The following is a 27,591-nucleotide window of genomic DNA, read 5'->3' on the forward strand; positions in this document are numbered from 1 at the left end:
ATGACATTTTAGGTGAAATGTTCAAATTGCTGTCCACCTTGTGCAAGACATCCATGCACCCTACCAACCTCACTGAAGCAGGTGTTACTTATGCTGGACCCTGCACATACCTCCCTACTTTTCCTTCTCTCTTGTCAATTCGCTTTCCTGTGCAATTCTTTCTCTGTAAAATGTTAACAGCAGTTAACATGGAATGAATGGGAAGAGCTTAAGAGTGTTCTAATGTTCCTTTTGCTTACCTGTAATCTTCACTGAACTTGTGAACAAGACAAAACTTATTTAAAATATAAGTAGAAAGTGTTAAGTTTAGGATATAAAAATTGAGTCAATATGTAAGGTACTTAAAATGTAGTGATCCACCTAAGTTTTCTTTTACTGTATGTACATTTATTTGTTATTTGTAAAATGTTTTGCTAGAGTTAATGGTGTGACTGACAGCTGCAGAACAGAATTAGGCTAACCAGGTATAATATTTAACCAATAGTTGATGCATTGAGCTAATTCTAGCCAAAACCCCAAATGCCAGGTTTTGCCATTAACCTAGAATACACGTATGTTGATTGATTTCACACAGAGACACAGAGCAAGAAAATATCCCAGGAAAAAGATACCAATACAAGAGATAGGAGATAAGCTGAACATTAACCTGTTTAACATTTTCCCTCTTGGTCTATACTTCCCTCTCCAAAGCTTTCTGAATGAGATAGTACAGAAGCAGTGGCATGAAAATTCTTTAGAGATACATGATTTAAGGTTCCATAAACAGAAACTTGCAAAAGGAACTGGAAATGAAACTACCTCTGCCAATAAAAATAATATTTGTAAAAATTACTCTGAAGACTATTTCTAACCGCCTCCCCCACTTTTTTTTTAATTGTTAAAGGACAGTAACCCAAAGGCCAAAAACCTGAAAATGGATGATGTAGTGAAGATAAATTTGGTACTGAGATTGTTTTTGTAGTTTAGAGCCTAAAAAAATTGTTCCCAATGTTGCTCCTTTCTGGTGTTTCATTTATTTTTAAAGATTTTAATTATTTATTTTCAAAGAGATGGGACAGGAGGGAGAAAGAGAGGAAGAGAAACATGGTTGTGCAAGAGAAACGTCAGTTGGCTGCCTCTTGCACACCCCCAACGGGGAACATGGCCTGCAACCCAGGCATGTGCCCTGACTGGGAATCAAACTGGTAACCTCTTGGCTCGCAGGCCAGCACTCAATCCCCTGAGCCACACCAGCCAGGGCTCTTTTCTTTCTTAGTTGTATAAGCAACATATAAATATGTTCTTCTGCTACAGAATTTAAACTATTCAGAAGCAAAGGGAACAAAAACAGAAAGTCCACCTTCATAGTTCTTCCATTCTTATATCCACATATTCCTTCTCCGAGGTAACCATGGTTATAAACTTGGTGTATATCTTTCTAGACCTTGTTACAAGATACACACTATTTATGCTTTTGTATGAATATAAATGTACAAAGAAAAATATTAAAAACTATTTCTAAATGGGATTATAACGTATATACACTGTTCTATGGCTTACTTGAGTTTTTTTCCATTTAATAAGATCTTCCCCAAAACTTAAGTGCTAGCAGATTCGCCTCCTTAACTGCCGCACAGCAGTACACACTGCATATGGGCCACTGCCTCCTTAATCATCCGATTCCCCAACCCATTTTCTAGTACAGGTTCTACTGATGACTATTCACAACCAAACAGCCCAATTCTTGTCATCCAAGTTGATTTTATTTCCTCAATGAAATTCCTACTCAATCCTATCCTTAACTGGGTAAATTATTCTCAGACTTCTATGAGTAGGATGACAGTCTCTTTTTCAAAAAAAAAAAATATATCTCTGCCTAGTAACTGTTTTTATTCTTCATATTAATTTAAGATCTAGGAAACTTGAATATTTAAACGATATTTAAAACCAACTCACTATTTCATCATCCAACACATGAATACTTAATGGTAAAAAACAACAATAATGAATATATTTCTATGCTTAACCTAATCTAGAAGTCAAAACAAACATAAGGAGGATTTTTTGCTTGTTTGTTTCATTTTGTTTTGAACCTTAAGGTCCTAACATCCTTGTTTGTGTGCTTACTACGTGCAAGGCCCCAGGAGAAATTATGACCTCTGCTCCTAGAAGCTCACGGTTTGGGAAAGGTGCACACAAAAAGCTCTAACCACAATATAAGGCGTTACACACTAACTTCTACAACAAAGGCGCACATTAACAGTGAAGTGAAAAGAAGGCATGAGATTAATTACAACTGAAAGGATAAAGAAAAGCTTAACAGGAAGTGGCAAGTTGGGACTCACAAGCTGGGTAGGATTTTGAAAGAGATGAAAGAGAAACACATTTCAGGCCAAGGGGTACCTGCAGATCAAAACACAGCGGGAGGCAAGTGCAGGCTGTGTTTAGGAGACCACTAGTATCTAATTGTAAGCAGTCTGATGTGCATGCATGTTTGTGTGCGCGCATGTTTATGTGCATGCAGGCGCTCATGTGTCAACACATACATGTGCTGGGAGGAGGGTGGCACGTAACAGCTACTGTGGCTAAACTGAGCAAGAGGATGAAGAAGCCAGTATAATGAATTAGACCTATTAGTATATGCCCAGAATGTGATATGTATGTTTTATAACTTGTAATCTCACTTAGTCCTCATATCCTATGTAAGGTGAATATTATTGTCCATAAATTTTTCAGATAAAAAAATTCAGGTTCAGAGTGTTACACAACTTTCCCAAGATCTCAGAGCTTTGTGGAGCTGGGATTGGAATCCAAGCCTGAGTTTGTGTTTTATTCTGCACTGAAAATGTGATGAAGAAAACCAGATGGCCGCACTCAGTGTTTTCCGTATAAAAGGTGAAGTGAACGAGCTATATGAGGTCGCAAGAATCTGGGTAAGGTGTCCAATTTATCAGTCAAATTTCCTAGGTTTTATGCTGTTATTCTAATTTTTACAGACTAAGAGAATAAAGTTTTAAAACAAACAATCATAAGTATACTCAGGAAAACCCTCTTTGCTTTTCCAGGACTAAGCATTCAATGAGTATCACATCAAGACTTGATGTCACAGTCAGTACAAAAAACTAACAGGAGACCTCTATCAAAATCCCCCCTGACTGTGGTGCTGTGCTCAACATCTGATGAAGGCCGGCCATTATTCTTCCAGTCTGTCTTCTCTCTTCCACAGCTGGAAGGACGATGTGTGTTTTGCCAATAGCTTCATAAAAGCAACGCCTATTTGTCCGTGTGGACCAAAGGTTTTCCACTAGGGGGCAGCATTCCCCTTGCAGGCTGTACCTGCCATTAAATATTAGTACAAGGGACTTAATTTTACAAATGAGGAAACAAGATAATGTATTCCTTTGAAGGGAAGACCAACAGATGGATGGTCTTTTGACCCCCTACCCAGGGTCACCAAAGCATTCATTCAGCATCAAAACTGCAAAGCTCCACCGTAAAATGCAAGCAAAACCAAAAACCTGACTTGCAAAAGCATACACACTTAGGGTATCCATACCCTACCTCTTTCAAACCTTAAAACCATGAGGCCTCCTTTAGCCACTCCTGTACACACTGATTCCCTCTCCCTAAAGCCCTACAGAACTTAAACCAGCCACATAATTAAGACTCCCTCATACACTGTCATATTTACAATGTTTTAATTTTTACCCTTCCCCCCCAATTCTCATTTGGCCCTGAACTCAAAGAAATTTAAAAATGCATACTTTGTACAGTCCCACACACCTGATCCATGGCAAACACCTGTAAATGACTGGTTCTGGCCATTCCACACATACTTCAAAGGGGCCAACTTTCTCACAGCGAAGTGCTACTGGTCCCCTGTGCTTCCTGCCTGCCAAGAGCATTCTACATCTGCTTTCATTGGGCATTCGTTTTCAGAGGCCCACTCACTGCCTGGGAGAAAGTTGTAAGCTCCCTCCACTGTGACCTCCATCACTCTCATCAGCAGTGACAGGTAGTTTGGAAAAGCTCAGTTGTAAAGCCTTTCCCTGCATATCAACACCTCCAAAACAACCGTAGAACTACTCTTCTTAACCCATACGCAAATCTGGTACTCCTCTCGGGATGATCTGAATCTAAACAGCACAGACTTATATATAATTGTACCAATGAAAGGTGTCAGCTCTGACGAACTGCTTCTTAAACACGTGTGCAACAGCCTCTAGAGAATCACTAGATTATTTTCCTCGGTGGAGCACTGAGACTCGAGAGAGAAGCTTCCTGTGGTAAGCCAAACTCAGTCAAGTCACTCTGTTATTGCACCTCCACGCCCTCTACCACAGCCCCTGAAAATCTGAGAAGCACACCATAAACGTGGAGACCATCTAGCCTAATACAATGAAGACAAGACAGAACTACAGCCAAGGACAGCCTACTTGCACGTGGGGTATGTGAGTCACAGGCCTCTTCACAGAAGCTGAAAAGGTCATTGTGCCAAAGTCAGTCCAGTTAATATGCCAATCTGAGGGCTAAAAGAAATTTAGTAAGATCCATTTACTCCGTCACAGCCATCTGGCAGTTTCCAGAAAGGGCAGGAGAAGCACTAAAAGGCTAAAATCCACTGAACTGACCAACTGCGTGTCAGGTGCCTTCCCCGTGCTATCTCATTTAACTTATGTCAACAAAGGAATTTTGGATCAAGTACACAGCACCAGAGTTCCTTCTTCCTTGAGGGCATCCAGAGAAACAGGCAAGTCGGAAAGTCTTCAGCTGTCGTCTCCAGCTGTTGCTCTAATGAAGGAAACTGTGCTTTTCATGTGTCTGTTGATAGCAAATGACTGACTAAAAGACCCACTGGACAGAACAGGATTTTAGTTCATCATGGATCAGGATTTTAGTTGCGACAGAAATGCTCACATAGCAAGAAGGGCCCCCCCCAAGGAATTTATTTATTTAAAAAGTATGTATTCTTACACATTTAAACTTCAGTCACCTTCAAAGTACTCTCCTTCTGATGCAATACACTCATGGAGACCTTTTTTTCCACTGCTCAAAACAGTTTTTAAACTCGTCAATTATGATGCCTTTTAGGGCTTCTGCCGGTTTTTTTGTTTGTTTCACCTCTTCCAAATCAGCAAACTTTTCCTCTGAGGACTTTTTACATCCGGAAAACAAAAAAAGTTGTTTGGGACAAGATCAGGTGAATAGGGAGGGTGGGGCATGGGGGTCATGCTGATTTTGGTCAAAAAAAATGTTTAACACTAGCATGGTGTGGGCAGGTGCACTTGTATATCACACATCATGAAATTGGCAAACACTTTGAAAGTCTTCAAAAAATTTCACTGAAGCTGAACATAGCCTCTCACAACAACGCCAGCTGGCCCACTGATACAAGATGGGTTCCTAGAACACTCACCTAACAGGGGAAGCCTGTATGTACTACAAGGGATTGCCCTCCAGAAGTTAACTCCATTTTTTTTTAAAAGAGATTTTATTTTATTTTTTAGACAGAAAGGAAGGAAGGGAGAAAGGGAGAGAATCATCCGTGTGTGTGGTTGCCTCTTGAGCACCCCACACAAAGGAACCTGGCACACAATCCAGGCATATGTCCTGACTGGGAATCAAACCATTGGTTTGCAGGCAAGCACTCAATCCACTGAGCCATACCGGCTAGGGCAGACAATTCCAGTTTTGGGGGTTTTTTTGGGGGGGGGCCACCCCGCCCATACACACCCCAAGAATCAGAGAATAGGTCACAGGTAGCTCCTTCTTTGTGGGACAGTAATTGCCTTCATTCCCACAACTGCACAATTAGACAGTAAATCCCCACAAATGGCTGCTCTAGTTCACAGACCACAAATTAAAAAGAAATGGCTTGTCGTGGCTGGGTGGCTCAGCTGTTGGAGCACTGTCCCATGCACCAAAAGACTGCTGGTTCAATTTCTAGTCATGGCTCATACCTACGTTGTGGGTTCTATCCACAGTTGGGGCACATACAGGAGGCAACCAATCAATGTTTCTCACATCAGTGTCTGTCTCTTTCTCACACATCAATGGGCATACCCTCCAGTGAGGATTTAAAAAAAAAAAAAAGAAAGAAAGAAATGGCTTAATTGACATACTGATTCTACAGAGATGCCCCCTTCTCCCAGGCAAAAGAGTAGTGAGAAGTCCCTAAAATACAACTGAGGGAATCAAAGATGCTTTATTTCTGAAGATACAGCATTCTTTCTCTTTAAAGAATTCATACTGCAAGACTATACTTCTTTGCAATACGGCAACCACTCCGTCTTCCAAATAATATCTGCGATTTGCATTGTGTTTACTGATTACAAGTACTAGAGCACTTTCCAGGGCCACATGGGATTTCAGAATCATAAAGCCCACAAATGTGAGGGAGAGGCACGTTGGATGTGAAGGAAATAAGCAAATGTGCCACCTCCCTGAATCTAAATACTGATGCCGAAGGGCCCAAAGCCTCTAGACAAAGGCTCTCCATTATCTCAAGGGCCTGAAATTAAATGCCTCAAACCCTCTACAAGTGCTCAGTGCTCCCTGGCAATTAAGCAGGCAGCAAGTGGTTCTATTATCCATTTACTTGTCACAGGCTTTAGCCCAGAGACAACTAACAGCTATTTCTAAGCAAGGTTAAGGAAGCCTGGCCATAAATTGAGAAGAGGACTGGACTTTGGCCTGTGTTGTAACCATTTTCTCCTCGTCTGTCTCCATGTGGTCTGCTTTTCTGGGGGGCGGGAGTTGCCAAAGAAGTAAGTGGGAGGAGTGTCTTGATTAAGAAACTGAATTCAGAGATGTGTTGTAACCATGTGCGTAAAGAACAGCTTAGGACGTGCCAGACTTCCACGGCAGGAAACGGCGCAAAGGAAGCACTGTGGTTTGCCTTCTGCTAGGGATTCCCCTCTCGGGTTAAGCAAAAGGTCAGGAAAGACAATGGCTCTTTCCTGGTGCCAACAAAGTTCAAGAATAATAAAGATTCTAGGAGGTATGTATGGGGGTTCTAAAATGCTACATGCTAGTGATGTCCAATTATTCTAAATGTAAGCTCACGATACTACCATCTGTTTTAGAGGAGAACAAGCTACACCTGAAGTCTAATCGAGAGGCCTGTTATTTAGTATGTACCACCTAATGATAGCCGTCACACTGGGGGAAACGTTACAGCAGGTAAAACTCCACGTGGTAGGAATTCAATGAATGCTTGCTCAGAGGATGGTCTCAGGCTGAGGATACAGCAGTGGTAACCTGAACCTGAAAATCATTTTACCTATTCTTCCACTTCACAATAAATAACTACAGCGACATTTTTCTTAGTGTTTTATACCTTGCAACAGCACTTTAATATGCTATCTTATTTAAATGTAATTAAGGTTCTTCTAAATCATGAAAGTTAAAAAGGATTTTTCACTCATTTATTTAGTTTTGCCTGGCTATTTCAGTTTACTGCAGGAAAGAGTTACACTAGTCCACTTAAAAGCAGACCCCAAACGGTTACCACTGTATTATTACATAAGAAGTGAGGTTTTTAAACTTGTGACAAGGGCCAGAAGGGAAACTCCACTCATTGCAAGGAAAACCCTCACTTAGGCTTCCATGAACCAAGAGCACCTGGAACCCATGAACCTCCAGCTGCCCTTCTCCGCCAGTCCAGCCTCGACGAGGAACTGGCCCATGTGCTTGCACTGGTCCCCCTGTAGCTGCATTACTTCTCCACAGTCTGGGTGCTCATCAACAACAGCACCGTCACAGGCAAATTTCTTCTTCTCCTTTTTTTTTACTCTTACCCAAGGACAATTTTTAATTGCTTTTTAGAGAGAGAGGAAGGGAGAGAGAAAGGAAACATCAACTGGTTGCCTCCAGTATGTGCCCGGACCAGGGACTGAACTTGCAACTTAGGTATGTGCCCTGACCAGCAATCAAACCCACAACCTTTCTTTTCAGTTACGGGACAACACTCCAACCAACCAAGCCACATCAGCCAGGGCAAGCAAATTTCTTCTTAAACACCTCACTAGTTTCTTTTTATTTCAATCATCAGCAATTCCTCAGACAGTAGCAAGGGTCTTTCTACAGTTTTTCTGTTGAATTCTTATATGGATATAATCCTCAGTGCCAGTGGGAAGCAGGTCATTAACCTTAGCCACATTAGCAAAGGAGCCAAAAGAGTGGAGGTTCTAGATAACAGACATACACTACAGTTCCTTTTCCTTCGTGGCAGCAGCCTGAGGAAGGGTGTGGTGGGAGAAGGAGGAGAGGGGACAGGGACAAAGTGTGGGGAAGCAAGAAGGGCTCAAGGGGAGGCTCCTGAGTCCTCAGTGGCAGCTCAGTGACTGGGGCCTCATTTTACTCTTAAGTTCATCAAATAAAGAGTCTCTCTTGCTTTATTTATCTTCATTAAACTAGCCTGGATACAGAAACAAGCAAATCAAAGTATCTACCGGGAATTGTCTTCCATTCACTGTTGCATATTTGCTCCTGTTTACTGCTTACGAATAACTAGATCTAGTTTTGTTCAATTGCACACTTGAACTAGAAAGAAGAGGAAAGACCTGAAGAGCTGCAATTGTACACTACTTCCTGCTGCAGAATTAGTCACTTCCACTCTTCTTCCATTTTAGGATATTCCGTTTCAAACCCTGACCAAAGCTAAAGCAATTTCTCTGCTTTGTCCCTCCTAGAAAATTCTCTTAAATCACTTAAAATAATTTTGTTTATTTAGTTTACATTCTTCAAAAGCCATTTACATTTCCTGTGCCCCACCTCTTCTTCATGCCCACAGGTAGTGTCGGTAAAGACTCTGATCTGGGTAAAAATACTCTTATCGTACTGTAAAGATCAAGCCCCTGGTCTTAAACAGTTCTTTTGTTTTTCAAAGGTGCTCTTGATTTAAGAACCATTTTGTGCTGCCCCCCAAAGTCTGTCATAATAGACATGAAAAAGGCTCAGTCCTTTCCCCCTTGTTTTATGCATACCTCTACTTCCCTACCACCCATACAGATGTCAGTTTTTATTCTCTATAACACTCCCCATCAGAAAAAATGTCTTTATCATGACCTCTAGTCTCTTGCAGTTTTTCTTCCATCTTGTTCTCTTCCTTAGTTTAAAATTATTTTAACTAAAAGCTACTTTTGATATTGTTGTTTTTCAAAGGTAGCAGAGATGTTCATGTCTAAACAGCACTGAATGAATGCATGCCCTAGATCTATACAGGGTGGTGCGAAAGTAGGTTTACAGTTGTTAGTATGGAAATTAATAAACAGTAATGGAAGAAGAAAATTGTGTTTCACATACTCACAACTGTAAACCTTTTGCTGCACTCTGTTTAGAGCTGTCTGTCTGGGGATAAAAGCCTTAGACATTAAAAACAAATCACTTTTCTTCACCATGGACATTAACATTTAAATGAATTCCAGCTTTTAAAAATCATAAACCCGCATCTACTTGCTGTCTCAAGAGTGCTAATGGCTTATGCTTGAATGTTTATCACACCAGCGTTTCTGTGGGACAGTCGGCTTAGTCACTTGGCTGACAACACAGGCAGAATTATTGTTCAGGGCAGTTAATACAACTTTTTATATCAATAAAATTGTTACTGGCTGTCACATGACTGCTGAGAAAGCCCATAGCCTTCTGGGCAGAGCGCAGCCTGTTGGCCTGAGTAGGTAGGTCATCGAAACCTCATGGCACAGCACGAGTGACTGCCTCCTCCAGCTGTCAGAGCAGGACATACCTCTTCGTAATTTTTCGCCTCCACTCCATGCTTCATGTCGAGGATCACGAGTTGGTCAGGTAACCGCCCTGTTCCTGAGAAAGAAATCAAAGGGTTCATTGTGCGGAATACTTAAAATTCCGGGAAATCACCCACCCCTCTCCCTCTTCCTAACCCCTCCCCTCTCAACAGACAGAAACAGATGAAACTCCTCCCCATCCTCAGCAGCAGAAAATCCCTGGCTCTGGCTAGGATCCCAAGCATTCCAGACAAAGCCCCTGTCTGTGTGGGGCGCCGGAAAGCAGAGAGAACACGCTGCTGCCAAACATCTCTACGCAGGCAGTACACAAGATACTGCAGCTGGTGCTGCAGAGGAGCGGAATGCGAGAAAACGCGCAGGCTTACTGGAATAAGAAATAAAACTCAAAAGTCAAAACTGTATACAACTGAGTGGCACATATAGACCAGGACCAACTTAGGTTGAAGAGGTACATTTCCACATTTAAAAAGGTTGTCCTGTCCAATTTTGAGAAAAGGATTACTGGGCATATATTAGCTTGGATTTACTTAATACAAACATGAGTACTGAAAAGAACACAGGATTTATCTAACATTTCACTTTAATTTAAACATTTTGGTCAAGGTAAGGTCATTTCAATATGTAACTAAAACATTATAGGGACTATTTTCACAAAGCCCTTGAAAGGGAACAGCCCAAGAAAAAAACTGGACAATAAGAGCACAATTCTCAGGGATGCTTCTTAGAGAAATGTCGATTTGGTTAAAAAAGATAATCTGATTCACCTTGATTGAACAGGAATTCTAACCTTATCTCATTACGTAGGAGAAAGGGAAAGCCTCAAAGAGCCCCAGGAAACTGCTCAGCCCCATCCCCTGGAATTCACCTCATTATTTATAAAATAAAAAAAATGCCTGTATGGAAAACAGTGCCACTTAAGCACTGGGGCTCCTGATACCCTAAGCAACAAAGACCGGTACTGTACCTTCTGCTGTCTGAGAGGCACGGACGTTTTCCGAAACAGACTGAAGTCAATTCAGTAACTATTCACTGAGAACTCATTGGGTGCTAGAACTGTGCTGGAGATTACAATCTCTGCCTTCAAATAATTTGATGGGGATCTACGACATGTGTATGAATAACAGCTACAGTGAAAATGCAAAGCAGTATAAAACTTTAGGAGAAAAAAAAATGGTTCAGATAATCCCAGTTATGGAGCAAAGATTAGAGGAGGAAAGAGATTAGCTGTGGATGGACTTCACTGAAGTGAAGGTCAAAGACAGGACAAAGTATTCTAGGCAGAAGACAAGCATGGGCAAAGTTCAGGTATTAAAATTTGCATGGCATGTTTAAAAGACAGTAAGAAGTTCTTTTGGCTACATTAGAAAAATCAATTTAAAATCAACAGAGATAAGACTGAGTAGGTAGCATTAAGAAAGGAAACTATAACAAGTTACAAATGTCTTCTGGGCATTTAAACCATTAAGTAAAACGAAACAAAACAGGCGTCCAGACAGGCCCCTTCTCCCCACTCCGATGTGAAGTCCTGAACACAGCACTGCCCACAGAGATGCGATGCAAATTTTTGCTGCTCCTTCCTCATTTAAAGTTGTGAAATCCAAGCAGCTCATAGCCCTACCTGGTCCACATGATCAAGACACTCTCTTCCTAACAGACTCTTCCCACTTTCCATTTGCCACATCATAAACACTGGCATTATTCAAACACAAGTGAAACCACAAAACCACTCAGACCGCTCTGAGTCCAGACCATACAATCTCTTGCACAGAACGGCCAGTTTATCCCCTTAGCTAACATTATGGCCATAAAGGGTCCCCTCTGTAAAAGACCCTGCAGTAACCTCTCTACATTTGCCTGGCAAAAAGACAATCTTTTAAAAGGTACTCCCAAGACTAGAAGGTATATGGTCTCCATATGGGAATAAACAGAGAACAGAAATGAAACTAGAAATCGAGTGCTTACTATAATGTGTCAATGTGCATGTATGTAATAAGTGTGTGTGTTTTATACATGGATATATTTTATATATGTATATATAATTTATGTGTGTGCATATTTATATCTATGTCTCTACACACACACACACACACACACACACACACACACACGAGTTCCTAGGCATCTACATGCACATCATCAGCACATAAGAAAGAAATTCAGAACAAAAGGTATGTTTAGGGTTATGTTTAGGTATAGTGTTAGGATTAGGTTAAGGTTTAGGGCTAGAATTAGGGGAGGTTAATAGCTAGGTTTAGGGTTAGGGTTAATTTTAAGCTTTCTTTAAAATTAGAAATGTAATACATACATACATTTAAATAACACTGGCTGTGTGTTATATACCTACACATATCTATATCTATATAGATATCAATCTTTACATGCTTAAATTTTATCTATGTCTTTAAGTGCCTAAATAACTAACCTAACTTGTAAGTGATGTTGTATTTAGAGGAAGCAATGTTAACCTCTTTGTTGTTTCTGAGACATGCTCAGCACCTCCAAGTGTCTGTTTTTTCTCCAAAGTCTTTATCACCACCTGCCCTGTATTTGTTTATTGTCTATTTGCTCCAGTGAAAATGTAAGCTCCACAGAAGGACAGAGAGACTTCCGTTTTATTCATTGCTATATCCCCAAACCTAGAAAAGTGCTTAGTATATAAGGCGCTTAATAATTACTGGCTCAGTGATTCAAATAACTGATGAGAAATTAAGCAGGTTAGAAAGTTGAGGAAAGTACTCATAAGAGACTAAAGGTGAACTCATGTTTACATGGGGGAAGAGCACTCCAGCCAATGAACAAATGTGACATGTTCAGAGGGCAGAGCAGGCCAGACTGGCTGGGGCCCGACGGGCAGTGGAAGATAAGGTTGGAGTGAGGGTACAGAGGCTACTAAATGCCCTGATACCTGCAATCCCATCCAGCTCCGAGATCCTGTGATTCTAGGTTTCCTTCTACAGAATAGGAATGTGACTGCCACTACAGAGGAGGGAAGGCTTCTGAAAATGGACTGACATAACGAAAGGTATGTCTTCGGAGATAAATCTGGTATTAGTATCTGGATATATTAAAAACAGGGATATTAGTTAGAAGGCTAATGACATAATTCATAATTTAAAAAATGAGAGTTCAGGTTTGTGTGATGATAGATACAGAAGATATTTTGAAAGAACTATCAGCATAACTTGATGACAGACTAGAAAAGACAAAAATAATTTTAAAAAATATGAGCCCCATTATGGAACTGTTTAGAATATTGTTATCTTGGAACTGATATGGGTGAGGGCAAGGAAAAGGATAGCAGTCATGAAATCACTATTAAAGTCCTTTACTTTTCTACTCTTAACCTATTATTCCATTTACTTGATACGAACTCCCTTAGCTTTTAGGCTCAAATGACCCATTTCAGATCAAGGGAGTCAATTCTCGGTTAATTGTCAAAACATCAAGTTGATCTGCTCTTCCTGGAACCGACTGGTGCTGTTAGCCAAGGTGTTTATTTTTCTTCTAGGATTGTATGTTCTGAACCTTCTATAAATGTAAAATTGCCAGAAGTCCTTTGGCTACCATACGAAGAAAGCCTGAGAATAAAGGCAAAGGGGGCACGGAAAGGAAGCACTAAAGCATGGAGAGGCAGAGTTCCAACAATCCTATTAACACCCCGATATCCAGACAGGCCTGAGGTCAGCAGCACGCTGACGACTCCCAGTTCCAGGGAGCTCAGTGGTCTTTCTCTTTTTGCTAGATTGAGTTATGTTTTTTGTGTCTTGTAGTCCAAAGGGGTCCCAACTAATATAACAAATATAAAGACATACAGCTTTTAGAATCTAGTGTCCTTGAAGTGAAAGAATAGGAAGTAAAGGGGAACCTGCTTTTTCACACACCCCTGAGCAGAGAAACCATCAAGCAATCAGCCTAGAAGTTACTACGGGATCTTGGCCTTGAGATGCACAGAAGAATCCACAGCAAGATGTTAGGACAGGAAATAACAAGTGCTCTGAAAACCAAAGCTGCTTCTGACTTTGCAGGTTGTTGAATCATATTTTATTCAATGTTATTTTGTGATAATGTTGATGAGATACCACAGGAACTTAACTCTTGTTTATATCAATTAGTCTATGGTAGAACTGATTTAATTATACATCATTTTCCTTAAAGTTACAGAACCTATCAACAACACTAAGTGAGGACTTGCTGCATATTCTAGCATCTATCCCAAATTAAACTCGTATCACTCAAACCAAGCACGTCACGGCATTTAAGAAATACCTATTCCTGCACGTAAAGAACACTACTTTCACTTATTTGGGTGTGCACCCCAGCAAATGCAGTTTTCATTTCCTCTTTCTGCTGGCCTAAGAGAGAAAGTTCACCCTCTACCTAACTTGAGAGAAGATGCCTAATTCAGAGACAGACAACACTGATTACGTACCCTTGCTCTCAAAACACACTTCGAACATGTCATAATCTTCAGTGGTAAAGGCAAATTTCCCCTTGGTTGCATCCTCCTTGGAGTACAGGATATGGCCAGCAGAATCTGTGATCTAAAATAAAAAAGTAAAAAAGTAAGTAAGAATAGGCAGCAAGTAACACTCAAGAAGAAAACTGGACAAATGGAAAGAAACACTGTCCACAAAAGACAGTTGACATTTTTCATTATGACAACTATGTTCCAACCACTCCCAAAGTCCGGAGTTGAATTAGAGGATAAAACCCACATACAGCAAATTTCATTCATTCAAACAGCCTATCCATACCACATGTTAAAATCGGTTGCCACTATGGAATGACAGTCGAGATATAAACTGGGTTTAGTAACAAATGTTCACTTTACAGAATACAGAAAAGTATCATTTCCCAGAAAGGGACATATCGCAAAAACAGAAGTGGACAATTACTAAAAGAATATACTACAAAAAGGATACAAAGGAACACATTTCTTCTGTGGAATAACTCTTGATGGGGTTGAGGTGGGGTAGAGAGTGGAATGGGACACCTGAAACATGGAGAGTAGGAAAAGAAGGCATATGCGCACAGAAGAAAATGTCTGGTAGGTGTATTCTTCCAAATGCCTTGTCAATTATGTCAATGGCTACATAGGGTGGGAGAGGCACAGGGGATAAACAAGAAGGATCTCCTAAAAGAGGCTTTCTGGGCTTCTATAAATGGTAATGCCATTGTTACAGGCTGTTAGCTTTAGTTCGCTAAACTTAAACTGCTCTATTCCTAGAGAACGGCCGGTAAGCACAGACGGGGTGGAATATATTGATAAGTGAATGGTCACCTACAAAGAAGGGAACGACACAGTAATACGACAGAATGGATCTCAGGCCTCTTTTCTAGGGCACACTGCTGTCTTAGCAGAAGGCAATTTCCTTGCCTAAGACAGAAGCTACTTGCAATGTGAAGCACAAAAGCAGTGGCTTCATTACATTGGATTGGCCAAAAAGTCCACATGGTTTTTTCCGTAAAATAAAAGACACACTTTTCATTTTCACCAATAATTTTATTGACTTGGATATTTTCAGTATGTTGGCTTTCTCCCACGTGGTATAATGTTGATTGTTCTCAATTAATGTCTCGATTCAATCACTGTCAACTTCAACTGGTCCACTCAACTGAAGCATCGTCCAGGAGAAATCTCCAGCATGACACTTTATAGACCATTTTTGACACGTTCCCTCAGTCACAGCACCTTCTCCATACACTGCACAAATCTTTTTTTTGCATTTCAGTTGCATTTTTACCTTTCTTGAAGTAATAAAGCATAATATGCCAAAAAGGTTGTTTTCTTCCATCTTTAATATTAAAATGGCTACACAAAAATTCACTAATTTTGATTGTTAAGGACACACTGATATGAGAGCTGTCACAATACAATCTAACAAAATTGTTTCTAATGAAGTTAAAGACAACTAAGTGCTATTAAGGCCATCTTGAAGAAAAACCAAGCAAACTTTTGGCCAACCCAATATTAAGCTGGATTCTCTAATGTTGTATGTAAAACAAGATTCGTTTATAGATGAGATTTTAAATACAAAAATTGAGTGGCACACATATAAGCTTATATATTTAAAGCACTTCACTAGTTATATTGATGAGTAATGAGATTTCTTTATACTTTTTTTTTCAATTTTCTACAAAGGCATACATATCACTTATGGTTAGAAATAAAGTTATTTCATTTTTGGGAAAAAATAATAACTAAAGAATAGTTATCACAACTAGATAAATTTTAAACATCTTCTAAATTCTCTAGAAATAACAGTAATAGTAGTCAAGTATCTTCTGCCATGAATAATGTTGATCATTCATGACTTTGTCAAGCATTTAAGACGCTTCAATCTAAACTGGTTATTGGGGATACAAGAATGTAAGACAGTTCCTACCTTTAAAGGGCTTAACAGTCTCATTGAGGAGAAGGAATAAGAAATGAGCCTTCACTACGAGGTGAAGAGTGCACTGCCACAGGTATGCACAGGTGCCCCAGGGTTGTGGAGGATCAGGGAGAGCATCATGGAGGAGGTGACACCTGAACTGAGTCCTCAAGGATGAGTTGCAATCAGGGCAAGAATTGGGGTAAAGACATTCAGGGTAGAAGAGACAGCAAATGTGAAGGCCTGGAGCCCAGGAAAAAACCAAACCAAACCAAAACAAAACAAAATATGATATCATCTTAATACTAATAGCTAGTATTTACTGAGCATTTATTACATGTTAGGTACTGTGCCAACTGCTTTACATGCGTTTTTAATCTAATCTTCTCTATAACCCTATAGGTAAGAGCTTTTATTTCCCCCGTGTTCCACAGGAGGAAAGTGAGGCCCAGAAAGTGGCTCGAGAGGTCAGGCAGAACTGCAACACCATGTGAGGGGGTCAAACTTCAAAGTGGAAGGGCGATTCCCGGACTTCCGGCAACATGGAGGAATAGGTCGACGCACCGTACCTCCTCGCACAACCAAGAACAGAACAACAATAATTTACAACAATGATTTGCGGTCATAATATCAGAACTGTCAGAGGATTTATCTAAATGGAAGTCGGACAGCCAAGAAGTTGAAGTAGACCCGTACATCCAGACTGGTAGGGGACGACGAGCCGAGCGGGCGTGGGGCTGGCGCAGGTCGCAGGCGCGCGTAGGTCGGGGGAAATTTGGCGCAAAATCGGCGCAACAGCCATCGGGGCGCTAGAGCGCAGCAGTGCAGCAGTGATCCCTGAGCACGCAAGCAGCGGCTGGGGGAATCAGTGGGGCAGCGATAGTGGACCAGGGCAGAGCTCACGGCCCAGAAGCCCAGGGAAGTGTCTGACTCCAGGAGAACAGAACTGTCGCCATTGATCCCTCCTGTCCCCGCTCACGCCCCTGCCCCCACATATAACGTCACAATCCAGCAACTGGGGCGCCCAGCCCCGGTGAACACCTAAGGCTCCACCCCCCACTGTAACAAGAGCAACCAGACCGGAGAAAATAAATAAATAAATAAAACAATAGGAGAGACAAGGAAAGACAGAAGACATGTTTCCAGCAGAACAGATCAGTCCCCCAGGACTCATCCTTTTGAGTAACCAAGAAATAGCCAATCTATCAGATGCACAGTTCAAAACACTGGTGATCAGGAAGCTCACGGAACTGGTTGATTTTGGGTGCAAATTACATGAAAAAATGCAAGTTACCATAAAAGAGATGCAGGAAGATTCACGGAGGAGAGCCAAAAGTGAAAGGAAGGAATCTGAGTCTCAAAACAATACAGTGGACCAGAAGGAAGATAGAATCAACCAAGCAGGAAAGCATGATGAAATAAGAATTCAAAAAATCAAAGAAAAGCTTAAGACTATCGAGGACACCTTTAAACGTTCCAACATCCGAATTATAGGGGTACCAGAAGGGGAGGACCAACAAGTGGAAAAGTTATTTGAACAAATAATAAAGGAGAACTTCCCCAAACTGGCAAAGGGAACAGTCTTCCAAGAAATCCAAGGAGCTCAGAGAGCCCCAAAGAAGTTGGACTCAAGAAGAAACACACCAAGGCACATCATAATTACATTAGCCAAGGTAAAAATGAAGGAGAGAATCCTAGAAGCAGCAAGAGATAAGGGGACAGTAACCTACAAAGGAGTTCCCATCAGACTGTCAGCTGATTTCTCCAAAGAGACCTTACAGGCAAGAAGGGGCTGGAAAGAAATATTCCAAGTCATGAAAGACAAGGACCTACATCCCAGATTGCTCTATCCAGCAAAGCTCTCATTTAGAATGGAAGAGAAGATAAAGTGCTTTTCAGATAAGGTCAAATTAAAGGAGTTCATCATCACCAAGCCCTTACTTTATGAAATGCTAAAGGGACTTATCTAAGAAAAGAAGATAAAGAAAAGACATGTATAGTAAAAGGACAGCAAACTCACAATTATTAACAACCACACCTAAAGCAAAACCAAAAGAAACTAAGTAAACAACTAGAATAGGAACAGAACCACAGAAATGGAGGGCACATGGGGGGCTAGCAGTAGGGGGGGAGGAGGAGAGAGGGGGGAAAAGGTATAGAGAATAAGTAGCATAAAATGTAGGCTGAAAATAGATAGGGGGAGGGCAAGAATAGTACGGGAAATGTAGAAGCTAAAGAACTCATAAGTATGACACATGGACATGAACTAAAGGGAGGGAACAAGGGTGGGAGAGGGGGTACAGGGTGGAGGGGAGTGAAGGGGGAAATGGGACAACTGTAATAGCATAATCAATAAATTATATTAAAAAAAAAGTGGAAAGGCAAAAAGAATTTGAAACAAGAGAGTGCTGGGATTCAATGTGCAATGTAGAAAGGTGATACCACTAGGAAGACAGACTCAAGAGGAATAATGCTAGAGATAAGAAGATGGGTTAGGACACTATTCTAGTACTCCAGACTAAAAATGATGAGGGCTTTGCACTAACGACAAGGGGACAGATTTGAGGGATATTAGGGAAGCAGGGAGGGACCACAGGACAAGACCAAAAAGTAAATGCCCACAAGGATCAAGTGAGCAACACAACCAAATCTAATGGACAGGAATAAGTGCACAGGGTGCGGTGGACGGCGTGGCACACTGGGTGGGCCTGTCTCAAAGCCATGGCACGCCAGATTCTCAAATCATCCAATTTTTCAAAAGAAGCTAGACATTTTAACTTGTATTTGAAATCTCCTAATTTTTAAATCCTTACAACCAATCCCAACATTTGAAAAACTGTCTCAAGGTCAAACAAAGGATGTCTATAGAACTAAGTTCTTCTGAGCCACCAATTTCTGACCTCTGCATAGGACAGGAAGAAAGCTGAGTAAAATCACACTGAAGAACTGCTGAATGGCGCTGCGATCTCAGCTGAGATCAAGAACCACGGATGTCCAGTGGCAACACCTAGCAACTGGGATGTAGGAGCAGAGAAAAGTATTAAGTGATTTAAACTTGGAGTTCTGCAACTGAGTAATTTGGCAGGCTAAAGGGATCAAGGAGTTATGTTACAAACTTTACATACTTCATTTTCAATCCTCACAACAATCCCATAGAGGCCAGTCTTATTATCCCCAGGTTACTGATGAGGAAACTCACGTACGCGTATTTGAAACAGTCTAAAACACATGCTCTTTTCACAGTCCTGTTGCATACCCACAAAAGGAATGTCTGAAAGAAGTGGTATGCACAGAAGCCAAGAAAGACTGATAGAATCTGCCCTCACTGGTGTGGCTTGATTGGGTGTTGGTTGGATGTCATCCCGCAAAGCAAAAGGTCACCAATTAGATTCCTGGTCAGGGCAGGGGACATAACTGGGTTGTGGGTTCAGACTGGGACACGTACAAGAGGCAACTGATTAATGTTTCTCTCTCACATTGATGTTTCTGACCCTCTCTTTCTCCCTGCTTTCCCTTCTCTCTAAAACAAACAAACAAACAAACAAACAAATAATTGCTTTGGGAAAAAAGTCTAATAGAATCTGATGGATTCTCTGGGTCAGCACACGTCAGAGAACCTGACAGCCCTCAGGAGTGGGTCACAGCACCTTGCAGTCTGCATTCTCCACCTTCAAGAGATTAGTCCTTGATGTCAGCAATACCTAGGAGATAATCTGCAGGCAAATACATAGCCCTGAAGATTCCTAAAGGCCTCTTGTTCATGTGATGCTTTTTCTGAATCATCAGCTAAAAGACAAATCATAACAAAGGATCACTTTAGAACCTTGGATAAACATTACAGGGCAAAAAAAGCTCTGGGAACTAACATGATCCCAAAATGATGTGTAGTCCCCAGTGTGGTGCCACTCTTCCTTTCTTCAGAATGTGTTCACCCATCGGATGCACTCACTCCCCCACTCTGCAGTCCCTAAAAGCACAATGATAATTCTTAAGAGGGAAGAGGTAGCTCAAAAAGACTGACTGAAGGAATAACAGATTTTCACATTCCAAGCTGATCTAAAAAACTCTAATTTGGATTCGGCTCCTATGAATAAAGCTGAATATGTAGAACTTCTCCAAGGCATATCTGGATAAAAATAATTTCCAGATTTGCTTAGTGTATGAGGGGGGAACCCGGAAAAAACCTGGAATTACCTTCTGGAAGACAGGTCCCTTGTAGTACAGGCTTCCTCCACTAGGTGAGTGTTCTAGGAACCCAGCTGGCATTGTGTTGTGAGAGGCTGCATTTGCTTCAGTCAATTTTTTTTGAAGACACTTTCAACATAGTTGCCCATTTTATGATGGGTGATTTACGAACACACCTGCCCACACAGCATTGAGTGTTCAGCAGTTTTTGACCAAAAACGGCATGACCTCTGTGCTCTACCCTCCCTATACCTGATCTTACCCCGGATGAAAAAAGTCCTCAAAACAAAACAAAAGAAAAAAGAAAACAAAACAAACGTTTTGCTGATGTGGAAGTGGTGAAACAAAAAACTGCAGAAACACTAAAAGGCATCAAAGTCAGTGAGTTCAAAAACTGTTATGAGCAGTGGAAAACACATCTTGCATCAAATGGAGAGAGTACTTTAAAGGTGGCTGAAGTTTAAATATGGAAGAATAAATACACAAGTTTTTATAAATAAATTCTGGTTTTGGGGGGGTCCCTCCTTCTACTGTCTTAATTCTTAAGAGAAAAGGAAGAGATTCCAAAATCTAGAAATGTTTAGAATGTTAGAAATGTTTAAATGTTAATGGGAACAGTGGAAGACGGCAGGGAATGAACACCAAGGGCACAGCACGGAACAGTCCTCACAGATGGCCACATCTCCACAGCCGGGCAAAGAAAGAGGCTGGGTCACTGGCCTAGAACAACCCAACTTAATGGGGCTTACAAGATTTGGCACACATTTGCCATCTTATTTCCTAGAATAATAGGTTATGACTTCTTTGTATTCTCTAAGATACTAAAAATATTCTTCAAAAACAGCTATTGATTTAAAGAGACTCTAAATGATAAAGGAGACTTGAAACAGGTCACAAAAATCTTATTAAGGTATTGGCAAAAATCCTTCATCAAGTTAATTTGCTAAATGAACTAAGAAGTTGGCCATGTTTTTCTGAAAGACTCTGGTACAATCCATACCTCCAACTAGTACTCAGAAGGGGTAAAAACTGTTTAAATTTTCCTCTTCTACGTTGTACTGAGGAACTGTAATCATGGCAGAACCTATTGCTTTGTTGGTTCTTTCTATAACATCTGAAAATTTATTAAAGGTTCATTCTAGGGCAGAAACTCAAATGCTTTACAAGAGGCAGAAGGCAAAGGCCCCACGACTGCCGGTATATTCTTCTATCAGCACGAAATTTACTGCACGTCCCAGAAATAGTGTGTGACAATGACCACAATTTCCTTGGGGCCTCCACACTTCTATACTCCCCGTGACCTTGAGTTAGCAGAACTACACAAGGGTATATTCACCTAGAAATCTGGAAATCCTTGCAGGCAACATGGCAACTTAACCTTCATGGCATGCTTGTATGGACTGTTAGGCATTCTAACAAAACCTGGAATTTTCCTGAAAATCAGTAGCTTTCCCGTGTAGTTCATAGCCTTGCAGTTATTTAGGAACCAAGCCACTGATCTTAAGGGAAAAAAACCACATTCTGTAAGCCCAACATAATTACATAAATCAGCAGGTAGCTAAAATTAGGGAACAGAAAACTGGGCCAAGCTCAGTGACTGGCCAGAACTGGCAGTCTAATAGGCTGAAATGATGGTTTTAAATATCCTTTAATTAAAATGCTCTGATTACACATCACCTTAAAAGATTATCTGGCTTCTCAAGAATTGAGATTTTATTCTTTCCTTCTTAAATTTTATTAGAAAACGACCTATGTAATGACAAATAACTGCCACTTACACCTACTGTAACAGCAAGCCCTTTTTTTAAAGGATTCCTTTCTTCCCTTTTAACAATAAAAACATAATTAAACAATTATGTAATTGTTTAATTAATTAAACAATTAATTAAACAAGGGTCATACAAGTCATAAAATTTGCCCATATAACGTCAAGGAATAGGAAGCAATAAAGATTTGTTTTTAGGTAACACCTCCTGAAGAAAAGCAAACCAAAGGTCACAACTTAAAAAGTAGGGGGAAAGTGTTAATTGTATGTGTCGAGTAGCTAATGTCAGGAATATGTGAATATTCTCACACTGAAACTGTCAAATAAGTGAGAATACTAGGTCACTGGGAATATAAACTCTTTTAGAACTGAATTTTCTTAGGCCATTCTAGGCAGTGGCTGGAAAACTGGGTTCTTGAGCAGCTCCTGCTTCTGAAGCCTTTACTTCAGGGTATTCAAGATAATACCCTGCCTACTTCAAAGCATCTTAAAGCAGCTGTGGCCCGAACACTAGGCAAATAAAGCAATTAGGAATGAAAGAGAAAGAGTACTCCTGCAGGAAGAAACAAACAGGTGCTATATCAGGAACCCAAACTGAGCAAATGATACCTGACTCTAAGTTTTCTGGAAGCCAAGATTAAAAGACTAGGAGAGAAAAACAAGTTGATTTACACATCATTTGTTTTCTTATGAAAACTCACAAATTTATCTTCTGAGATAATTTTTCTGGAACTAAACACCAAAAACAATTTTTCAGGGAGGTCCTTGCAACAGGACTGTGACTTACAGACTCTTAGGGTTCAACCATAGGTGCTTTCAGTGACCCTCCAAATGACTGATGTGCCTGACCTAGGGCAGAGACGGGACCTGAGGGACCTAGGTGAACGCTCCCCTGCTCTGGTTCTCTGCCCTCCAGCACTACCACTTTTCTCTCCTCTTGCATTGCACAAAAATTCCTGGCCTTACTCTAAAGTTGCAGAAAGGCTGAGACTACTTTTGCCCACTTATTGTTACCACAGTTTGTTTGGGGAGAAAAAAGTGCCAGGAAAAAATGTCTTAAAAATAATACTATCCACCCTGGCTGGTGTGGCTCACTGGACTGAGTGCAGGCCTAGGAACCAAAGGGTCACCAGTTCAATTCCCAGTCAATGCATATGCCTGGTTGCAGGCTAGATCCCCAGTTGGCAGTGTGTGGGAGGCAATCAATTGATGTATCTCTCATACACTGATGTTTATTTCCCTCTCTTTCTCCCTCCCTTCCCTCCTCTCTAAAAGTAAATAAAATCTTAAAAAAAAAAAAATACTATCCACCCAGGTCTCAGGTCTTAATGCCATTCTTCAATGAAAGGAACCAGGTTTCCTTGGAGAAATCGCTGATCCCAGGACTGAGGCAGGAGATACACAAGAGAAGCCTGGAGCAGCTTCTAGTGCCAAAAAGTAAGGAAGTGCTCAAAAGCAAAACAAAACAGAAAAACAAAAATGGGGATATGTCAAAGGGACACAGGGGCAACATCAAAGCACTCCCAATAGTCAAAGCTAAAATAAGAGGGGGAGGGGAGCAGTATTGATTATAATCCAAAGCATAATAAATATCCATGAACCCATGTTATAAATTAAACAAACAAGGACAAGAGACAAATCTGTGCCAAAGACTCTCAAATCATTTATGTAGAAACAGCACCTTCAAGGAAGTCAAGAATAACTCCCCACTGCTTAAGTGTGGGCTACTCATAGTGGCATCCTTGCAAAGAGCCAGTGGGGGGAGGAAAAACGTGACCCGACAGCGGAGAAACCTGACAAACACAGCCTCAGCCAGACAACATGGTCAATATCAACGGTGATAAATCATGTGTAGTGAGCTCCCTTGATATCATGTGATGAAAATAGTATTTTACTTCTGTAATCTTCCTCCTCGAAATACATAATCTGTTTTCTCATGACAGCATCAGACAAATCCCAATAGAGGGGCTTCCTATAAAATACTTGACCAATACACTTCAAAACTCACAAGGTGATCAAAAAACAAGGAAATTCTGAGAATCTGTCATAGTCTAAAGGAGCCCAAAGAGTTATGAGAAAATGTAACATATCCAGGATGGGACCCTGGAAGAGAAACAAGGTCATCAGGCACAAACTAAGGAAATCTGAATGAAGTATGGACCTTAATGTGTCACACTGGTTCACTCAGTGTGACAAATGCACCATACTAATGTAATATGTTAATATGAGAAACTGGATGTGGGGTATATGGGAACTGTACTACCTTCACTGTTTTTCTGTAAATCTAAAACTGTCCTAAAATAAAAAGTTGATTAAAAAAATATATATGTATCCAAAAAATAAAGTCAAGCATGCACATATGTACACACACATACCCCTTCCGATTCTCAAAAAATTTTTGGTCTACTGAGAGCCGAGCAAGCAAACTAGCATTTTTACATGCTTTTATGAAGCAGATTACAAAGAGTTCATTTAGACAAGTCTAAACTTACTCCTGCAGAATGACATACGATCCATGGGGGAGGTGGCAAGTCTGTGTGCTTTTATTGGTACAGGTCACACATTGCTTTCATTTGTTGAATCAGCTCCATAGCTTTCCAGTCCAAGAATATGGAAGGAAAAAAAAAACACACACACAAAAACACTTCTTTTCCTGGAGTGCTACCATGGCAGCATAGGTCAATCAGCTTGTGGCTTTTGGTGAAAATCTGAAGATGTAATCTCCTTCAAATAGGCTCCTACCTGCACTCCCTCTCAGGTTTACGATCAGCCTCTAGTTTAATACTGAATATACAATGTGCACATATTATTTTAAGGATAACCATCAACCTTATAGCTCCTTAACGACAAACTCGGGAGTTTATAAACAGCAAGTCCCTTGTAGAAGCTCCGTGCATTGAATAAAAATAAACTGAAACACAAACACCTTCCTTTTCTGCCTTTGAGATAGTACAGCACAGTCGTTAGACTAAGGGTTCCAGAGTCAGACCTCAGGTCCGTGTTCAAATAACAGCTGTGCCACTTACTAGCTGTAAGGCCCTGGCTTCCCTAAGTTCTCTGTGTCTCATATGAAAAGTAAGGACAAGATGACAAACTTCATGAGGCTATGCTGAGGATTAAATTTAATACAGATAAAGGACCTGCAACAGTGTCTGGCACATGGCAAGCCCTCAATAAATGTTACTATTGTCATTGTTAGGATTATTATTATTATAATTATTTGTTAGTGATGGCTCAGAGTTCCATAAACATTTAGGTCACTAACCATACTTCTGACCTGACAGTGCTCATGGATGGCAAACTAGATAAAGTTTGCTACATTGACTAAATCTGGGGATGGTTAGGGCCCAAATAATTACTGCATAGAAACAGAGAGAAAAAGACAAAGGTAAACTCTCATGAAAGCAGCAGCCAGATTTAGAAACTGAAGTGGTACCAAAATCTGTGAGAAAGCAGGTGTTCAACGAAACCTCTAGCTAACAAGGGGTAGCAAGAACTGTAAGACAGATGACCCTAGCATTTCCTGCATTTGTTTTTAACCTGATAAGCAATAAACTACATGGGAGAGGGGAAGAGAGAACGGTATATGCAGGCATATATACCCTTCATTTGGTTAAGAGTTCACAAGTGAATCTTGTGCCACTGGGTCTGTTACTCTGATATAAAAAAAGCAGAAAGAACACCCAATCATCAAAGATGTTGTGGTTTTAAACTACAGAAATATTCAATAGTATTAGAAATACCTTCAAAAGACTACCACAAGTCACCACTGTTCTTAAACACAAGGAACATGGACAACTCGGAGCCTAGAAGCTATATTTAATGGACACAGAATGAATTTCCCCTGATCTTTCAAACAATAGCAAATACTAAGTCCAAATCTGTCAACTGCATCCCTGAAATCAAAGGATCACATCTAGATCTAACCCAAAACAAAGTCAAACTCAGGCCACAAACAGCATTTAGCAACACCAAATTCTTTAAAATTTACAACACACACCAGCAATGGCATAGCACAGCACAGAAGTATTGCTTAAGGAGGCTTGAAGAAGTGCTGAAAACCAGAAATAAAAAATTTCCAGGCACTGATATGATTCTGGATAGATGGTCTCTTCCTGCTTCTATCAGCATTTGTTACATTAACTCAACATAGGCAATGCGTCATGCTTGACTGGGGTAGGGGGGCGGGGGCGTGGAGTTGGGGGAAAAGAGGAAGGGGGAGGTGGGAGAGAGGAAGGGAGAACTAAAGACCAGTTGCTGCCCTAACAGTATTTCTGCGGGGGTGAAGCCAGATCAAATGTTTTTTTTCATACTGTTCCAAAGTTATTTACGGTAAAAACCTCCAGTGTGACCCTTTTAGGCACAAACAAAGCCCTGTTCTTTCTTAACAACTAGTCCCTTGACTTCCCACACCTTACGCAGAACAATGAGGCAGGGCACAGGACAAAGCAGATGACATCAACCTCCCTCCAGTCAGAGGCTTGTTTGGGAGCCCAAATTCTGGTGTGTGGCCAGCTGGCTGATCTCACAGAGGGCTCTACTGTCCAGGCTGCCAGGCTACGTATGCGTATGGGGGCAATGGCTCAGGACCAACCACCAGTCAGCGATTCACACAAGAAACAGCATAGAAGTCACTGCACCCCACTAGATTACCTCTATAAATCTGCTCCATTTTCCAAGAAACTGGACTCAGTCTTCAGAAGTCATCATAAAGATACAGTGCACAATTTCAAATTCTAAGCTGCCCCCTTTCTCTAGATCAGTTCAAAACAGATGACTGTGGACAACTGTTCACTGAATGGAGCGATTTAAATGGCGTATCACATTGTTTAGTTTTTATGGAGAAGAAAATACAAGGTCGGGTTCTAATTTGAAGCTAGAAATGCTGGATATGATATGGGAAAAAACTAGATTTTAATACCATTAAGTGTAAATTTACCAATTACCCTTCTGTATTAAACCGCTTACTTATTGACCTGTTTCTAACCCACTGGACAATGGTCCAGCAAATATAAATTCAAAAGAGAAATATTTTTCCCAACAGAAGATCAGCCCTTCAACAGACACCAGTAATAAGCAGAAATGTGTTCCAAATAAAATCATCTCAAAACTATCGCCACACACACACATTTATCTTTTCATACAGCTTTTAGCACTCTTGAAAAATGATAATGAAAAAAAAAAAAAACGTAGACCAATTAGATTATTTGGAAGAGGATGAAAAATTATAAATGACTTAAATTATACCACTGGGCTTTTCTCTCCCTTCTCGTGATGATTATTACAACTCCTCACAGTTCCTTTTTTTCTTTCTGTAATCTATTTCCAAAGTATAAATCACTCTTAAACATCAACTCATCTCATCCCCTAAAATGAATTCATCCTCTAATCTTCACTATTAACAAGCATTCTAAAGAATAAATGGTAGTGGAGTCTGTTACATTATTACGGTATCATCTAGTCTTAACGAAAATGTGGTTTTCCATGCAAAATCGACAGTTGAGACTCCAAGTCCCTACACAAC

The 27,591-nt window shown here is 40.6% G+C and overlaps 1 protein-coding gene across 1 annotated transcript in view; it reads right to left on the minus strand.

The window, feature by feature from the left end:
- Nucleotides 1-27,591, minus strand: part of TMED10 (transmembrane p24 trafficking protein 10) — a 39,104-nt gene that overhangs the window by 4,987 nt on the left and 6,526 nt on the right. The window contains exons 2-3 of the mRNA XM_028506824.2: nt 14,173-14,284; nt 9,725-9,798 (exon numbers count right to left, since the gene is read on the minus strand). Coding sequence (XP_028362625.1) covers nt 9,725-9,798; nt 14,173-14,284 — 186 coding nt within the window. The remainder of the gene's footprint in view (nt 1-9,724; nt 9,799-14,172; nt 14,285-27,591) is intronic.

Source organism: Phyllostomus discolor, chromosome 1 (assembly GCF_004126475.2).
Source record: "Phyllostomus discolor isolate MPI-MPIP mPhyDis1 chromosome 1, mPhyDis1.pri.v3, whole genome shotgun sequence".
Taxonomy (NCBI): domain Eukaryota; kingdom Metazoa; phylum Chordata; class Mammalia; order Chiroptera; family Phyllostomidae; genus Phyllostomus; species Phyllostomus discolor.